Below are 19,660 nucleotides of genomic sequence, written 5' to 3'. Positions count from 1 at the left end.
AGAAAAACAACAGAATAGAAAAAATAGAAAGCTAGTTTTTGTTTTTTGTTGTTTCTTTTTAAATAAAGATAAATATAGATAAGTAGAATTAAAATAGAATAGAAAGTGCTAGAGTTAGAGGTCAAATAAAGGTGGAACAGATGTGTTTTCAGTCGTTTCTTGAAGATGGTTAAGGACTCAGCTGCTCGGATTGATTTGGACAGATCATTCCACCACGAGGGAACAGTTAATGTAAAAGTCTGTGAATGCATGATATATGGGTGTTTCATGTAAAGTGTTGTCTTTGTGCCAATGAGGAATAAAGTGAATAAATTATATATAAAAGTTATATATTTTAAAAATATATAAAATTAATATATATAACATTTGATGTATAAAAAAAATAAAACTATATTTTATTTTTCAATGTATAATTAATAATAATAATAATAATAATTCACTTATACTGTAAATAACAGTAATCACAAACAGTAATCCCAGCTGCAAAAGACATGGAAATTGAATTAATTAGTGGAAAAGTTAATTTGTATGTAAATATCAAATGAATTATAATATCAAATTAGTTTTATACAATAAAATAATTAGTATGTTATTTTTAAATGTGCTATAATAGTAATATAAATAAATACAAATAAAATATAGAATTCCTATATAATTTAAAATGAAATCTACTTCAATAATGTTAATAAAAAAGGGCTATAATGTAAGAATAGAATAGGTCGTACAACACCTCATGTTCAGAGTGTGCTCTGTTTCTCCTCCGTTATGGACTGTAGGGGGAGCTGAAGGGTTTGCATGGGATTTTAGGCTGCATCCGCCCTGAGCATCATTATCATCATCATCATCACTCTCGCATCTGTGGAGGAGGAGGAGGAGGAGGAGGAGGAGGAGGCGCGAGCGCATCCTTAAGCAGCAGCGCGCAGGCACAGAAGAGAACATCCACAGCTCGGCCACACATTTCAGCTGGAGGATCGGCCTGAAGAAATTCATGGAAATAAAATAGAAATTCATTCCCTTGGCTTTTTATTTTTTGTTTTCTGATCACAGCCGAGCCATTGGACTTCAACATGTCTGAGATGACTAATTTAAAACCAGCCTATGGTAAGTGAATGTCTATGATCTGGGCTTTTTACTAAAGCTCAAATAGAGACGCTATAGAAACTGCGATTAAGCGGGATCTCTAGCTTAAATGATTCGATACCTGTCTATCTGGGCTTTTTATTAATCTTGGAATCATATTTTAGGTGAATGGGATTATTATTGATTTTTCACGAAATATTCTGAGCAATATTTTCTTCGCAGTATGTTAGCCATTTTATATCAGTTTGTGTTATATTGCATTATAGTGAGTTAGGGCTGGAAATAACCTATTATAAAACATATAAGCAGAACATCTTAATATTCACCAATGAAGTGTAAAGCGTAAGTGTAAGAAGTGCAGCACCGGAAATATGCTCATGAAGCCTGCATGATCCTGACAGACGCATGAGGCGTGTTTATCTACACACATGCGCTGTCATATGATGATTGCTGTCATTTGACATGAATGAATGCATTTGTTATAGAAAAGGCACGTTTAGATCAACTGAGCTCGCATGACGTCATGTCTGTTAACTGCTTTATTCACTTTACACACTAAAAAATGCTGGGTTAAAAATCGACAAACCCAGCTATTGGTTTTTTTTTGACCCAGCGGTTGGGTTGTTTTGAACCCAATAGCTGGGTCAAAACAACCCAGTAGCTGGGTCAAAACAACCCAATAGCTGGGTCAAAACAACCCAACCGCTGGGTCAAAACAACTCAATAGCTGGGTCAACCCAACCCAGTAGCTGGGTCAAAACAACCCAACCGCTGGGTCAAAACAACTCAATAGCTGGGTCAACCCAACCCAGTAGCTGGGTCAAAACAACCCAACCGCTGGGTCAAAACAACTCAATAGCTGGGTCAACCCAACCCAGTAGCTGGGTCAAAACAACCCAACCGCTGGGTCAAAACAACTCAATAGCTGGGTCAACCCAACCCAGTAGCTGGGTCAAAACAACCCAACCGCTGGGTCAAAACAACTCAATAGCTGGGTCAACCCAACCCAGTAGCTGGGTCAAAACAACCCAACCGCTGGGTCAAAACAACTCAATAGCTGGGTCAACCCAACCCAGTAGCTGGGTCAAAACAACCCAACCGCTGGGTCAAAACAACTCAATAGCTGGGTCAACCCAACCCAGTAGCTGGGTCAAAACAACCCAACCGCTGGGTCAAAACAACTCAATAGCTGGGTCAACCCAACCCAGTAGCTGGGTCAAAACAACCCAACCGCTGGGTCAAAACAACTCAATAGCTGGGTCAACCCAACCCAGTAGCTGGGTCAAAACAACCCAACCGCTGGGTCAAAACAACTCAATAGCTGGGTCAACCCAACCCAGTAGCTGGGTCAAAACAACCCAACCGCTGGGTCAAAACAACTCAATAGCTGGGTCAACCCAACCCAGTAGCTGGGTCAAAACAACCCAACCGCTGGGTCAAAACAACTCAATAGCTGGGTCAACCCAACCCAGTAGCTGGGTCAAAACAACCCAACCGCTGGGTCAAAACAACTCAATAGCTGGGTCAACCCAACCCAGTAGCTGGGTCAAAACAACCCAACCGCTGGGTCAAAACAACTCAATAGCTGGGTCAACCCAACCCAGTAGCTGGGTCAAAACAACCCAACCGCTGGGTCAAAACAACTCAATAGCTGGGTCAACCCAACCCAGTAGCTGGGTCAAAACAACCCAACCGCTGGGTCAAAACAACTCAATAGCTGGGTCAACCCAACCCAGTAGCTGGGTCAAAACAACCCAACCGCTGGGTCAAAACAACTCAATAGCTGGGTCAACCCAACCCAGTAGCTGGGTCAAAACAACCCAACCGCTGGGTCAAAACAACTCAATAGCTGGGTCAACCCAACCCAGTAGCTGGGTCAAAACAACCCAACCGCTGGGTCAAAACAACTCAATAGCTGGGTCAACCCAACCCAGTAGCTGGGTCAAAACAACCCAACCGCTGGGTCAAAACAACTCAATAGCTGGGTCAACCCAACCCAGTAGCTGGGTCAAAACAACCCAACCGCTGGGTCAAAACAACCCAATAGCTGGGTTTGTCCCTTTTTAACCCAGCGCTGGGTTATATTTAACCCAGCATTTTTTAGAGTGTAGTCCTCATTGGCACAAAGATAACACTTTACACAAAACACCCACATATCATGCATTATAGCAAGCATTGCATTCTAATGCCATATAATCTGCATTGTTGTTATTAGTCCTATATCTTTTCAAAAATAATTGTAACCACAGTCAAATTACAGTTAGGCCTATTCCACAGTAAACAGCACAATTAACTCATGTTCGGATCATATATTACTATATAGCTACTATATTCCACATATAGGTAGCCTGTTACATGCTAATATATTATAATTGTAGTGATAAAAGGGTGTAGTATAAGACATTACCTATGTATAATACACCTTAATATGACCTTATGACCATGCTTTATCTGTCATCACTGGTCTTATTTTTACACCACAGAGCATAGATGATTTTAACAGGAATGAATGGGTATGTTGTGATATATCAAAAACACCACGCATTTTTTGAATAGCAAAATTGTCAGTGTCTATTTTATTAACAATTACTGTTACCCAAGTAGCCAACTCAATATAATATACTAATTATATAAAAAAAATACTGTAAATAATGGACTGGCTATCTGAACTATCTCATTAATTTATAGTCCATGCTCCTAATGATAACCAATATAAGTTGTTAATCAACAGATTTATTAGCTGTTTTCTGTGAGTCTTTATGGGGATTATGTCATGCGCAGGGCGAGGTGGACGGTTTCGACACGTTTCCTGGTGGATGCGTGGGGTGTAGTTTGGGTCAGGTATTTTAGGAACATGTCTGAGGCATCTTGGATCACAATTCAGCACGTGGGAGCAGAATCAGCAGCAAGATGTGCGCTCGAGAGGAAAATAACCCGGACCAGTCCAGCCAGATAAACAGAGATTTAGGATTTCACAAGCCATGAAGGAAAATAAAACCCTTTGTTCCTTCAATATTACAAGTTTCCAGCGATTTGTCTGTCTACTCTTAAAGGGGTCATATTGTGCGATTTCAAGTTGTTCTTTCTCTTTGGAGTGTTACAAGCTGATTGTGCATAGATAAGATCCCTGAAGTTGCAAAGACTAAAGTCTCAAAACCAAAGAGATATTCTTTATCAAAGTTAAGACTCTGCCACGCCCCCCTAAAACGCCTCGTTCTAACACGCCCCCACATATCTACCTCACTATGTGGAAATATTTGCGTAATGGTGCCCAAATGTTCACGCAAAAAAAGAAGGCGTGGTTTCAGTAACCGCAGTTAGTGTTGAAGCAGCATGTCAGGGAGGCGCTGTGTGTTTCTAGGCGAAAGCAAAAGCACTTTATTTGGCCTTCCGAAAGTAGATGCATTTAGGAATCTTTAAGATCACTTACAACAGAACAGCAATGCATTTTATGGACGACCGTTTCGTGAACCTAGGAGAGTAGAAAAACTGAAATAGTATTTTCTGTAGCGTAGTATTCTCTGTTACTATACACTGGTTTCCTGCAGTTATTGATATTGCTTAGTTTTATTTGTGTAACTTAATGTTTTTAGGTTGATTCTGTGTTGTTAAATTAGATTTTCCCTTCAATTTAATTATTAGATATATTATGAAATTATTTTAAATGATTCTTCTATGAAATATATAAATAATAATTGACACATGAAGCACATATTTAGGTTTAAAGATGGAGGTTTCATCAGTTCACTGAGCACAGCTGAATGTCTTGTGGACAGGTTTAGTTGTGTGTGTGTGTGTGTGTGTTACATTACATTACATGACTTTGGACTGTTAGATAGCGATCAACGCTGATCCTTTTCCAACTCTTTTTACTGCAGAGTAAAAAATAATTAATAATTCATTTCAAGAGTTGGTTTTGAAGACGAAGAGGCTTTGAAGTGACGTTCTAACCTTGACTATATTTGATCTCAGCTTCTCACGCATATCTGTAAAGTGTATACGTCTCGTTCTCTCTTTCTCTCTTGTGTGTGTGTGTGTGTGTGTGTGTGTGAAGCTGCAGTGATTGAACAATGGCTTGATTTATGCATGTGACTGGTGTGTGACACGTCTTCTCTGTCCCTGCTGAAATCCAGCACACAGTGTCTCTCTACAACACGACTGCTGCTGATACACATTCTCACTCTGCTGGTGCTGTCATATCACCACTGACAGCAGATATGGAGAGGGAACTGTCCTCACATGGCAGCTAACTAAACCTCTTTGGGATCCTGCTGAACAGAGAGCAAAACTGCGGGTGGCGTATAAGCGAAAACAAAAGAACCAGCGAAAGCCGAGAGTCTAGCAGTGCTGAGCGTCATTATTCACACCTGCCCGCTCCGTGATCCTCTTTTCTTGACTTCATGATTTTCCCATTCTGCTTTCTCTTCATTTCTATATCACGAGCTCCACCCTGCTGTCCAGCTCAGTGGTGACTACAGACAATGGGATCATTTCTCATTTGTGGGCCATTTTGTCCTGCTTATTAATCATGTGCGCCCAGACACATACACACTCATATTGGGCTCCCGGTTGTGTGTCTGGAGCACATTAAGGAGTGTGTCATAATCAGAGGCGTGTGTTTGGCGTAGATAATGTATTGGTTTTTTGAGGAATGAGCTGTGCTGACGTACATTAATATCTGTTGAGAGGATTTAACATCATGTGATTCTGAGTCCCTCCAGGGGTCGTATAGTGTCCAGTCGGGGAGGGTCCGGCCTTTGTGTGGACTGAAGCAGGGCGGGGTCGACCGAGGCTGGGGGAAAAAGAGATAAAAGCGGCAAAAACAGAAAGCCAGAATAATTTCGGTAAAATGACAGGAAATATAAAGCCAACGGGGTCGAAATCAGGGTCAAACATTTCAGAATAGTATTAAACGGCTGTGCTGGCAGATGTCAGAGTTATGCATTTACTCTACTGTCACATTACTGAAAAATGTTCTATGTCAGAGATGCTGCTTCCAGTCCGGAGTTTCAAACATCTTATGTCTCTCTGTTCTTTTTAATCTAGCGTTCCCTCTCGCTCTTTCTTCTCTGTCATACCGTATCTTTATATTATATATTCTTACACCTTACTCCATTCCTTCTTTCTCGTCTCTTTGTCTCTTATTATCAAAGACTATGCTGATCATTCCACAAAATGTCTGGATGTTTCTTACTACTCTCAGTGCAGAATGGGTTTGTCGTTCCTAAGCAACCGAAGCAGCTGGCTTTAAAACATACAGCCAAAAGTAACATCATGTGATTCTGAGTCCCTCCAGGGGTCGTATAGTGTCCAGTCGGGGAGGGTCCGGCCTTTGTGTGGACTGAAGCAGGGCGGGGTCGACCGAGGCTGGGGGAAAAAGAGATAAAAGCGGCAAAAACAGAAAGCCAGAATAATTTCGGTAAAATGACAGGAAATATAAAGCCAACGGGGTCGAAATCAGGGTCAAACATTTCAGAATAGTATTAAACGGCTGTGCTGGCAGATGTCAGAGTTATGCATTTACTCTACTGTCACATTACTGAAAAATGTTCTATGTCAGAGATGCTGCTTCCAATCCGGAGTTTCAAACATCGTATGTCTCTCTGTTCTTTTTAATCTAGCGTTCCCTCTCGCTCTTTCTTCTCTGTCATACGGTATCTTTATATTATATATTCTTACACCTTACTCCATTCCTTCTTTCTCGTCTCTTTGTCTCTTATTATCAAAGACTATATGCTGATCATTCCACAAAATGTCTGGATGTTTCTTACTACTCTCAGTGCAGAATGGGTTTATGATACAAGAAATTATAACTGATGTTTAATGTAAGTATCAATATTACTATCGCTCATTCTTTAGGGATTTTAACTGTACTGAAGAATTGAGCCTCAAATCATGTGACTTACTGAGATGAGGTGTGATATTGGTTTGTGCCATTATTTTCCTATGCAATTTTTGATAAAAACGCATTAAAAAACCCATAGACTTGCACTAAAGTAGAGACCCAAGTAATACACTTATGAAAAATAAGTGCACCTAATTGCATTAAATGTGCACTTTTAGTGTACTTAAAATCTTAAAAAATACATTTATAATAAATTGTACATGCAGATAATATAATATTAACAGAATAAAAGGCCAGTTAAGTGTTCTTGAGAGTTCACTTTCATGACTATGTTTTAAAAAGTGCATATAATGTCAAATTAAAAGTTTTCCATGAGCAACAATCACTCATTAACTTAACAACCTAGATTAAATGTTTTATCACATTATTTTAATTGAGGTCTCAGTAAACCTGTAGGGTCTTGCGTGAGTCACTCTTGAGTGGTCGATGAGCTGCAGTAATAGACATGCAGCACACGTCTTCCTCTCAGACTGAGGCCAGCAGAGCATTGCTGATGTTTTACATTAAAGGATTAGTTCACCCAAAAATGAAAATCGGCTTGTGTTTTACTCACCCTTGAAGCATCCTAGGTGTATATGACTTTCTTCTTTCAGATGAATCCAGTCGGAGTTATATTAAAAATTGTCCTGGCTATTCCAAGCTCTATCATTGCAGTCAGCGGGTGTATGCAGTTGAACAGTTCACAAGTCGTCAAATAAAGCGCGCGCATTCATAATAAAACGTGCCGCAGACGGCTCCGAGGGACGAGTAAAGGCCCCCTGTAGCGAATCCATGTGTTTTCGTAAGAAAAATATCCATATTTCAAACGTAATAAACACTTTTCTCTCACTTCCGCTGACTGTCATACACTGAAGCAGTTCCGGCGGATGATGCAGCACGTACGCGTTGCGTGATTAGTGACGAATGCGGAGAGAGAACAAAACAAAACGCCGGTGACGAATTAGAAGTACAAACCTGAGGATTTACAAAGAAAAATGTCGGAGGATTTCAATATAAACCAAGAGGAGATTGGTTTTCCTTTGCTAAAGTAAGGAAACTTTGCTTCCTTTGCTCCTATAAACAAACTCGCGAGACTAGCATATCTCAGAGGCGCGCGCACCGCACATACATCATACTCCTTCCGCCGGAACTGCTTCAGTGTATGACAGTCAGCGGAAGTGAGAGAAAAGTGTTTATTACATTTGAATATGGATATTTTTCTTTAAAAAACGCGTGCATTCACTATAGGAGGACTTTATTCACCCCCCTGGCACCGTCTGCGGTACATTTTATTATGAATGCACTCGCTTTATTGGACGACTTGTGAACTGTTCAACTGCAACACCCGCTGACTGCAATGATAGAGCTTGGAATAGCCAGGAACATTTTTAATATAACTCATTTTTGGGTGAACTAACCCTTTAAAGCAACTCAATTTGCTGTCAGAAATGTGGTTAACTCTGTGTCTCTGTGTGTGTGTGTGTGTGTGTGTGTACGTGTATCTTTTTTTAAACCTGATTACACACTGACTCATAGGTCCCCGGGGGAAACAAGCTTATAAATCATACAGAATGAGTTTTTTTGAGAATGTAAAAACGCAGAAAGTTTTCTGTGGGGGGTAGGTTTAGGTGTAGGGCGATAGAATATATGGTTTGTACAGTATAAAAACCATTACACCTATGGAGAGTCCCCACAAGGATAGTAAACCAGATGTGTGTATGTGTGTTTGTGGAGTGTGTATGATTGTATATGAGACTTAATACATTTTTTAATATAGTAAACAGACAAAAGTCTGAGATATAGTGAAAAGTAAGACATTTTGTAGAAATTGAGACGAGTACATTTGAGATAATTTGTGATTGCTTGTAATAGCTGAACACTGTTCAATGATTTTTTTGGGCAACATTTCTGGGCAAAATCCAGTAATTTCAATAGGAAACCATGTGATCTGGAATTTTGTGCCTGTTTCGAAGCGGCTTGATCAACAGAAAGTTGATTGGTTTAAAAGTGACTTCTGTGCTCCATACAATGCTACACTATTAACAGACAATTGACCTTTTTTTCTGGCTTCTATGGTCAGATGAAACTTTTTGTTTTTCGAGATGAAACTCGGAAAAAAAAGAGCTTTTTGGCAGCAAAACCCACCAGATGGGCTTAGTGCGAACAGTGATAAAAAGTACCCCATGTCCACAGTTAAATATACTGTTGGATCTTTAATGTTGTGGGCCTATAGGGCCTTTCGCACCGCAGGAACCTTTTCATAGTACCAGAACTAATTGTGGAACTACCCACTTTTCGGCATGTTCGCACCGCCGGAACTGGGTGTGATTGTAGTACCGGACTGCCTTTTTCGAGAACCAAATTAGCTCCTACTCCGGAGCAGGGTCTAACCAGCACAACTGGTACTAATCGTGACGCAAGTAGACATTGATTGGCCAAACGCGTATGAAAACGCTCTCACCCGCCATGATTTAAAACGCTGTGTAAACATACTGTAAACATTGTGTCAACTTATTTCGCAAGTATGGAGACCAGCGATAGATGGACGGATGCTGAAGTGCAGGCACTTGTAGCAAATGTAACACTGCCAGTTGTCGTTGGAGATTCTTAGTCCTCCTTTCCGTCTTTCAATCGGTTTACGTATACGCCGACTTTCCATGTCCATTATTGTGAAACCCGTGTGAGACAACAAAAACACAGCTCCGATCACAGCGTCCTCCATCCTCCTGTTGTTAATGTTGTTCTTCTTTGTTTCTGTTGTTGAACGCCGCGCACAAATGACGACGCTGTCGACCGGCTTACGTCTTTTCCTAGTACACACTCTCGGTGCGAATGCAACCCTTTAAATGGTACTGGGAAATAGTTCACGCAAAATCGTCCCAGTACTTTAGTACCGTACATTTAGTTCTGGAACTAAAGCGGTGCGAAAGGGCCTAATGTTTCTGCCGGAGGTCCTGGACATTTGTTCAGATGCACAGCATCATGGATTCTATCAAATACCAACAGATTAAAAAAATCTAAACCTAACTGCCTCTGTTAAAAATCTTATAATATGCCGTGGTTAAATCTTCAATCAGGACAATGATCCAATACAAACATCAAAATCAACATAAAAATGTGTCACTGCCGTGGCCGTCCCAGTTCCCTGACCTGAACCCTATAGAACATGAGTGTGGTGAACTGAAGAGAAGAAGCACCATCATTGAGCTGGAAATCTGAAGGGTCTGGAGAGATTCTGGATGAAGGAATGTTCTCTGATCTCTTGTCAAGTGTTCTCCAAACTCAGAGCTGCTATCTTGGGAAAAGGACGTTGCAGTCATTGGGTGCCAATAATTGTGTCTAACATGCATTGGAGAAAAACGTTTATTTCATAACGTTTATTTCCCCCCCCCCCCCCCCCCTGCCATTGTTTTACTTTTAAGTGTTTAAGTGATGCAGATTTATTTTCACAGCCGTCTTTGCTCATTTATAAAACGGATAGTTCCGGTCCTTGATTCTGATTGGTTGAGCCAAGTTCGAAGCTGTTGTAAATTACTCTACAAACACACCCCTTTGTTTACTTCTGTGTGTTGCTCGGCACCACATTTTTGGAACCACAACCGTTTCTGAGGAACTACATTGTTTGGCTGAAGAATACTGTCTTTATTAATATCATTACGCATTATTTGCTCTGTTTTATTTTGTGAAACCTTACTATGTATATGGAATAACCGTTTTATAAAAGCAATAAGCCCCGTGAAGCCGTGGTTTACAGTGAATTTATAATTCTAACAACTGCCCTTAGCTGTAATAAATTCACTGTAAACCACGGCTTCTTGGGGCTTATTGCTTTAATTTACCAAGGGTGCCAATATTAGTGGAGGGCACTGTACATGCCATACAAGTTCAATAGAAATTAAATTAAGTATATTTTAGTTTACCATAAATGTTTGTCGGTATATTTGGCAGTTCATTTTAACCATATTTCAAAGACAATAGAAGTAATGACGTAATTACATATAAAGATGTACTTAAGTCCTACTTAAGTGGGTCAAAAAAAACAATTAACATGCATATAAGATACATTTAAACTGTAATATATTTTTATTTTAAATAGAAAATAACATGCAAGTAAGTGTCTGAAAATTCCGTTCACACTTAAGTATATTCTTTCTGTAAAAAGTTCTTTTTTTTAAAAGTATGCTAAAGTGTCAATTTTTTTAATGGTATTTCGAGCCATTTTGTTTTGTTATCATGTGCAACTTCTGAAAGTAGCCTGGTAATTATAACTTGGTAATTTTGTAGTTTATTTTATAATTATTCTAAATGACAAAGAACACATTTGGCTGTGTTATTTCGTGACATACTGTTTCATTAAATTGCATTTTCAGCTGGAAGTGTTTTTGGTGGCTTGTCTCCCTAGAGTTATTGTTGTATGTTGTTGCCCGGGCATGTGGTTGGTTTCTGTGTTCCCATTTGCTGGCGTTTCCTTAAGGAGGCTGTTGTGCGGGGCAGGAGAGCACATCCTGTTCTCATCAGCTCACTGAAGCCGGGTCCGTTTCACAATTCCAGTCAGCTCTGAGCCATGAGCAAAGAAAGGGACCTGTCGTTGCCTCGGCAACCCGAGCACTTCACCGCCCGGGCCCCGGGCCCTGGAGTTCGGAGTTTGGCGAGAGGAGAAGAAAGAAGGGTGTGAAATGAATTTAACAAAAAGAGAATAGGGAAGAGTGAATATCCTGTTTCACTCATAAATACATTACATTATTAAAGTAAAATGGGTTGTGAATGTTTCAAGTTGTCCTAAAGCCATGTGTCGTGCCCTCCGGACATTAACGTGTTTCCATGTCTGTAATTAAAGGTGTTTGGGCAGAGGGAACCCACAGTGCGATGTTTCCTAATTGAATGCCCTGCAGCATGGGGCAAAAGCAGCACCTGCCAGCTCCGGTTAAGCTTGTTATGGTCTGTTGCTGACATTTGAACGTTTTGGGGGATTTGTTTTAATGAGCCAATTATGACAGCAATATAAATGAGCAGATTCTGTTTGCACTGTCAGTTTTGCCTCCTTTAATGAAACAGAAGAGGCGTCTGTGTGTTGAGATTGGGTCTGTGTGAATATTAAATGCTTCAGTCAGGTGAATGTTGCTGGTGGATCCTCTCATGGACTGCAATGAAGAATCCATGATCATAAATATAACTGCTGTGCTCAGCATCTGCCCCATTAGCTAGCAAATAGCTGTGGAACAAGAAAGAAGCAAATAGTCATGCATTAAACAGGAAAGAATCCAAGCTGTAGCCAAGGGCAAGAATTATCCCGCAATACCCAGAAAAGAGTTTTTCATTACCATAGATAATTTCAATACATAGAAAGCTCATTTTTTAATATGAGTGCACTTTTTCTCCCTCACAAACACGCTCTGTAATTATACTCTATAAATCTCTTTTTTTTCATATTCATGTTTTTGCCTTTGTCTGAACTGACCTGAAGCGCAGCTGCTGTTTTTTTCCTGTTCTCTCCTGTTTCTCTCTGTTCTGCATCTAACTGTGTCAGTCTCTTTCCTCAGTTTGAGGCCATCGCTGGCTATGTTTGTTGTTCTGTTAAATTCACTTTGAGACCAGATGTTTTTCTCTAGAAACCTCATCCATCTCTTTATCACCCACAGCTCTCTGTGAATGTGGGTCACAATCCAAATGAAACTATAATCAGTTATGAATTATGAAGAAAATGACTTGTGCTCAGTATTTAGTATTTGTTCTGCAGCAGCTTTTTGAATACACATTTTGAAGTTGAAGTGTGTCGTTTTTTTAATGTTAAAATACTTTCTTCTTAATATGCAAAGATTGTAGGTGATTCTGCATGAAATTAGTTTCTATTTTGTATATAAAAATGTATGATGTACATATAGACAAAAAGGCAAGACAACATGAAAACCAGTAACAAATTCAAATAATTTCTAAAATTGCATGTCCAAAATACACATTAAAAGTACAAACACATTACTGTATGCAAACACAAAAATGAAAATGATGGCATTAAGTTGCTAAATAAATATACTTCAACTTGGGAACAGGCTTGCAGTATGAATGATCGCTTTGCTCCATTTCTGCAATATTCTGGCAACTTAAACCTGCAGCCTAAGGGCAGAAACTGCCGTTCTGAAATTAGTGGGTGCCTACAAACTGCAAAATGTTTCTGTGCTTTGCTGTGAGATCTAGTTTTATGTATTTGTTCAAGGTCACACAAAGCAGTTTGCTGTGGTATGTTGTATATGGATGTTTTATTACCTTGAATGCAGACATGTTCCCGGTTACTGTAAAAAAATGTCACTGTTAAATTACAGTAAACTACAGCTACATTTGCCAGCATAAAGCTGTTATTCTACAGTGTACCTACTGTAATCTGCAACAACAGTTTATTACTGTAAAAATATTACAGTACCATACTGCAAAAAATATAAGCTTTACAGTATAATACTGTCATTACACTGTTATTTTAGTATTCCAACTGTAATTTCATAAGCTCTTTATTACTGTAAAATGTATTAAAGTACTGTAGAATGTGATCTTAACATTGTAACACTGCTAGAAGCTAATGATTTAAAGTTATTACATTGCATTCTAAAATTAAATACAACTTAAAATTACTTGAACACAAATTGCTCAGACACGAGATGGCTTTAAAACATTAGGCTTTTATTAAAGAATTATTAATGACACTGCTTCCACTTCACCACCAAGAACAGAACAGAACAGAACAGAACAAAATGCTATGACTTGACATGAACTTGTAGTTGCAGAACATGTGACTTCAGCTTACTAAATACTGTCCAACTCAAAGTTCATAAGGTTTTTGTAAAACCTTGCCCTGTCTTCTTCGACACCACCGTCACTTGGCTGGCATTTGTTTCTCTCTCGTGGTTCACACCAATGAAGTGCCTAAAATGTAATAATAATAGAGAAATATAGAATGTTAGGTGTGGCAAATAAAGATAAAATTGGCGTCCTCCTGTGTTTGAGAGACACAAAGAAAGAGAGAGGTGTGGTGGGAGGTAAAAAGAGAGAATGACGATTTCTGAACAAAGCTGTGAAGAGGGGAAAAAAAAAAATTTCAAACAATATTTACCTTTGAACAAACACCAATGTCCTTGTAGCTTTCTCTTGGCTTTGTAAGTTGAAGAGAGTAGCTGGCGAAAGCTGCAGCAAGCTCTGTGATGAAGCTTTGCTGGATGCCATCATATGATGTGGCTTTCAATACTGATCATCCAACCTCAACCAACAACATCCGTCACCAGCAACTGAAGCAGACAACAATTATAGTTAATGTTCAGAAACAGTATGAAATATGGGTATCAGCCCACACACCGTAACACCAAAATAATCTTACTAGACCAACACAGACATTAAGGTTCTCTCTGACTGAATAATAAAATGATTACCGTATATTTATAACTGTTAACATAACTTTAGCGCACGTTAAACCCCACAACAAATGGTAAAATAAAGCCCAGTCTATCACATAGATTTTACAAAAAAATAAAAATAAAAATTCAACGGATGATCACATATAACGTTACCACGGACATTTGATTAACTCAAAGTTCATAAGGTTTTTGTAAAACCTTGCCCTGTCTTCTTCGACACCACCGTCACTTGGCTGGCATTTGTTTCTCTCTCGTGGTTCACACCAATGAAGTGCCTAAAATGTAATAATAATAGAGAAATATAGAATGTTAGGTGTGGCAAATAAAGATAAAATTGGCGTCCTCCTGTGTTTGAGAGACACAAAGAAAGAGAGAGGTGTGGTGGGAGGTAAAAAGAGAGAATGACGATTTCTGAACAAAGCTGTGAAGAGGGGGAAAAAAAAATTTTCAAACAATATTTACCTTTGAACAAACGCCAATGTCCTTGTAGCTTTCTCTTGGCTTTGTAAGTTGAAGAGAGTAGCTGGCGAAAGCTGCAGCAAGCTCTGTGATGAAGCTTTGCTGGATGCCATCATATGATGCGGCTTTCAATACTGATCATCCAACCTCAACCAACAACATCCGTCACCAGCAACTGAAGCAGACAAAGAACTTGCCTATATTTAAACCTTTAGCATCAGATGACGCTTTATGTGGTAAAATGGAAGGATTTTTTTTTAAAAATAGAAGTGTGAAGAAGTGTGCTTATTGTGTGCTGTTTTTGTCTGGTCCTCCATGCTAAGGAATACGACATCGAATGATCATGACAAAGAGTGTCGAGAGACTTTTTGTTCTGAACAGTGTCACGTGTCACGTAAAAAAAAAAACTTTTAGACCAAAACATTTCACGAGTCTCTAATTTGATATTGCATTTGTGAATCTTACTTAAGTGTGATTAAATTGTGCCTTTGTGAATCTGAGACTCTTTAAATTTATGATCATGATGTCCCTTGTGAAAAATAAGGATACTTAATTGTATTGAATCATATTTTTATAAAACTGTACTTGCAGATAACATAATATTAATGAAATAAAAGACCACTTATGTGTTCATTATTGTTTCTTAATGCACTTAAGTAGACCTTTAAAAATTGCACTTTGTAATATTGCCAAAATAGTTTTAATAATCGTTTGTCATTCTTTAGAGCACACTTATTTTGATGTGTTGACTAACATACTAAAACATGTGTAAAGTGCTTGATTATAGTATTAACTGTTTTTTATTCAATATTATATTTATATATTATATTTAAAATTAATAATTTTTAAAAATACTAAATTGCAATTTCATCACCTCAAATGTGTAATTACAAATATATTACTCATATGTCATATATAATAATATATTAAATATAACTATAACAATTTAATAATTATTAATAATAACAGTAATAGTAGTATTATTGCACTTTATTTATTTGGTGTTTTTTTATAAAATAATAAATAAAGTGTTTTAATGCTACTATATTTTAAAATAAAAAGTAATTATCAAGTAAAAATACAATTATTTTATAGTACACTTAAAATTGCAAATATTTACATTTTTTTTTATATATGAACTTTTAACATTCTCAAACCTAAAATCAGAAAGCTTTCATTTTGGCAAGTAAGTATATGCTGTTGGTTTTAGCGCTGCTGAGTGAAGAGCATCAGTGAACAAAATGTCTCAGTTTTGCATTTTGCTCTGAAACTGAAATACTTATACAGTACTACAGTTGGTTGATCTAAAACGGTGATTGTGCATTAACTGCTGTCAACCATGTCGGTACGCAAATGAGTGGTCTGAACTTATTTACCCAGCGCATTTTTCAATTTGGTCACACATGCGAACATGCGCACTACTTATGTGCATCCCTGTATATACATGACATTCAAGTTTCAGTATAAATGACATTAATGTATGTTTTAGTTTGCAATAAATACTTGTCAACATAAATGCTGATTGCTAAAGTGTACTTCTTCCACAGGAGGTGATCTAATGCTCTGTGTCTGTCTCTTTCAGATGTGTCCCCAGTACTTGCGGGTTTTCTGGGTGCAGGGGTCTTGGTTGTTTCCGTGACGGTGGCCGTTTTTCTGTGGACGTGCTGTCAGCGGCGATATCGTCAAATGACAGGTGCGTACAAGCTGACCAGCGGTCCCTACGACCCACCCGTTGACCCTCCCTACAAGTTCATCCACATGCTCAAAGGCATCAGCATCTACCCCGAGACCCTCAGCAACAGCAAGAAGATCGTACGTGTGGGCCAGCGCTCAGGATCAGGCTCCCTGTTTAGAGAATGGGGTCGTGGATCCCCAAACGGCAATGTACTCCTTGTGGATGCAGATCCGGAAGGTGGTACCCCGCACCTACAGATGAGCCACCTGGTACCACCTGTGGGACCTCCCAGACTGGAGAGGGCGCTGCCCATCCGGGCTGACTACTGCTGTATGGAGAGCCGCTCAGGAAGCAGCAGCGAAGCACCCAGTAAGACGGCGTCGCCCCACAGTCTCGACTCCCCCTCTCTGGGAACGCTTAGTTTGGCCATCGACTACAACTTCCCCAAGAAGGCCCTCGTTGTGACCATCGTAGGAGCGCAGGGGCTCCCCGCGGTGGATGAACAGGCGGGCAGCTCTGACCCCTACGTGAAGATGACCATCCTGCCTGAAAAGAAACACCGGGTGAAGACGCGCGTCCTGAGGAAGACTCTGGAACCCATGTTCGATGAGATGTTTACCTTCTACGGCATCCCATACAGCTCGCTGCCCGAGCTCTCGCTGCACTTCCTGGTGCTCAGCTTTGATCGCTTTGCACGGGACGATGTCATCGGGGAGGCGGTGGTGCCATTGACGGGCGTGGACCCCAGTACGGGACGGGCGCACATCACCCAGCAAATCAGCAAGAGGAACACGCAGGTGAGTGTTTTTTGACCTTATATAGGAAGGTGGGAATACTTAGTGATGCACCAAATGAAAATTCTTGACCGGAAAACCGGAAATTCAGTATTCACTTAATTGAATGGACAATTAAATTGTATTTAATAATAAATAAATTAATTAAATATATTTAAAGCTGCAGTCAAAAAAGTTACGGACTACATAACCAGCCAATGTTCAAAACTATCGCCTTACTTTAGCTCGATTCACAACGGTTAGCTTGTAATAAAGTTTTCTAATTGTGGTACGGGTATGTTTTCGTGGGAAATTCGAGCATGGCAGTTGTTACTTACTTGTTCAGATGACATTCGCCAGTGAAAACTCTTATTTAGGTCATACTTTCAAGATGTAGAATCAGTGAATACAAAGTGTAGTGTCCACACCGGTGCGGTGACTGACAGCCACACATTAGATTCAGATTGGAGCCGTGCCGGTGCACAACCCACGCAAGGAAGATAATTCCACAAATAGCTGCAGTTGCAGGTTTTCAAACAGAGATGGCGACAAAGAGGCAAAACTTACGGACTGCAGCTTTAATAATCAATAAACATTTGTACACATATTTAAATTGCAGCTTTTATGTCATTTGTTTTCTTTTTTGTCATTTATTTTATGTTATTATGTTAATAAGGCGCTACGACACATTTGCTGTTCCCTCAGGCAATCCAAGATGTAGGAGACTTTTTTTCTTCAGTAGAACAGTAAAGAAAATTATTAGCTGAAATCGTGGTCCTTGATTAATAAAATGCAAGTCAACAGCTACCGTCACTTTTGAGAGTCAAAAAAGCATATCAGGCAACACAAAATTAATATCTGTAGCTCCTGATGATATATTTAGGTTTTATGAAGTGAAAAGATCAGTCTGTGCAAGAAACTGAGCATCATTTACAACCTGTTATCCAGATCCTCAGGCAAACGGTCCGGAGTGATGTTCATGAACATATCATTCTTTTGAAACAGTTCTTTTTGGACTGAACCGTTTGAAACTGTTCACAACTCAAGTTACAATTTACTCAATCAAAACTCACTTTTGGACATGCCTGACAGTCACTCCGACTTGAAATGAGCCAAAATACCGGCATATATGATGCCATGATGCTGGTTTTGCCAACTCATTCAGCGCTGCAGTTCCTCCAGCTGCCACTGAATTGAGGAAACAGTTTGGACTTGAACTAAAGACTGATGAGCCGGCGATATACACGGGTATTAATTCTGTGTTGCTTGTGTTGCTCTTTTTGACTCTTAAAGTGACGGTAGCCATTGACTGTTTCAGCTAAAAAAACCTTCTTTACTGCTCTACTGAAGAAAAAAAGTCGTCTACATCTTAGATGGCCTGAGTGGTAAGAAAATAAACAGTGACTTTTCATTTTTGGGCTATCCCTAATTTTTTGTTAACAGGATTTAAAAGCTGAGAGTTTGTTACAAATGTGCCACAAATGTTTCATTAAAGGGGTCATCCGATGCTACATGCACTTTTACAAGTTGTTTGAACAGAAATGTGTGTAGGCAGTGTGTGTACACAACCACCTTAAAATGATAAAAATCCACCCAGTGTTTTTTTTTTATCTGCTCATGTCTTTACCCCTTTCTCAAATCGAGCCGATCTCAGATGCCTGTCTGTGTGACGTCACAAAAACAGGCCCCTCCCTCGATTGTTTGATTGACAGTAGCGTTTCAGCACAGACTGGACTGGTGTCTTACCTTAGACCCACCCTGAGTGAGCTGTCATCAGTCCGCCATTGTTTCACCGCCGGAGCAGATGTAGACAAGAATGACTCCTAACAAGTGATTGAGGTGTTCTGTTGTTGGATGTAATAATGAACATGTCGTCATTTACTCCCGACATCTGAGCCGCTAAAGAGACAGTGGATCGCGTTTGTTTTTCAAGGGAATACGCCCCCGATCTACATAAATGCGTCTATGTTCGCGCAAATCATTCGTGATCCAGCTTCACCTACAGAAGAAGTGAGTGTAAGGTTTTTTTAACGAATCTTTGCAAGTCGCCTTTCCTAATAATATTCTAATTAACAAGTTTCACGATGAATGCAGCTAAAGTAAACAGTCTCTCTGAGAGCAGCTCGGAAGAGAGGGGCGGAGTCAGCAGAGCTCATTAACATTTAAAGGAAAATGCTACAAAACTGCTTGCTCTGAAAAGAGCTGTCTTTGACAAGGTAAAAAATGTGTTTTTTACACTACCATTGAGAATTTTTTACCAAACTATGTTACAGACTTTTCATTAAGACCCTAAAGAATCATATCAACGTTTGGAAATGGGCATCCTATGACCCCTTTAAGTTTTGTTTATGCATCAACTGAAAACAGCACTAAAAAATTGATCTTGAGATTT

At 39.4% G+C, this 19,660-nt stretch overlaps 1 protein-coding gene across 1 annotated transcript in view; it reads left to right on the top strand.

The window, feature by feature from the left end:
* The first annotated feature begins 879 nt into the window (after positions 1–879).
* Positions 880–19,660, top strand: part of LOC107550084 (synaptotagmin-11-like) — a 29,565-nt gene continuing 10,784 nt past the window's right edge. Inside the window, exons 1-2 of the mRNA XM_016231311.1 lie at positions 880–1,101; positions 16,403–17,292. Of these exons, the coding sequence (XP_016086797.1) occupies positions 1,068–1,101; positions 16,403–17,292 (924 nt within the window). The 5' untranslated portion in view covers positions 880–1,067. The remainder of the gene's footprint in view (positions 1,102–16,402; positions 17,293–19,660) is intronic.

The sequence above is a fragment of the Sinocyclocheilus grahami genome, unplaced genomic scaffold, assembly GCF_001515645.1.
Source record: "Sinocyclocheilus grahami isolate Dianchi unplaced genomic scaffold, SAMN03320097.WGS_v1.1 scaffold387.1, whole genome shotgun sequence".
Lineage (NCBI taxonomy): Eukaryota > Metazoa > Chordata > Actinopteri > Cypriniformes > Cyprinidae > Sinocyclocheilus > Sinocyclocheilus grahami.
Note: the sequence above shows the minus strand (reverse complement) of the source record. Positions and strands in the feature narration are given on the sequence as shown.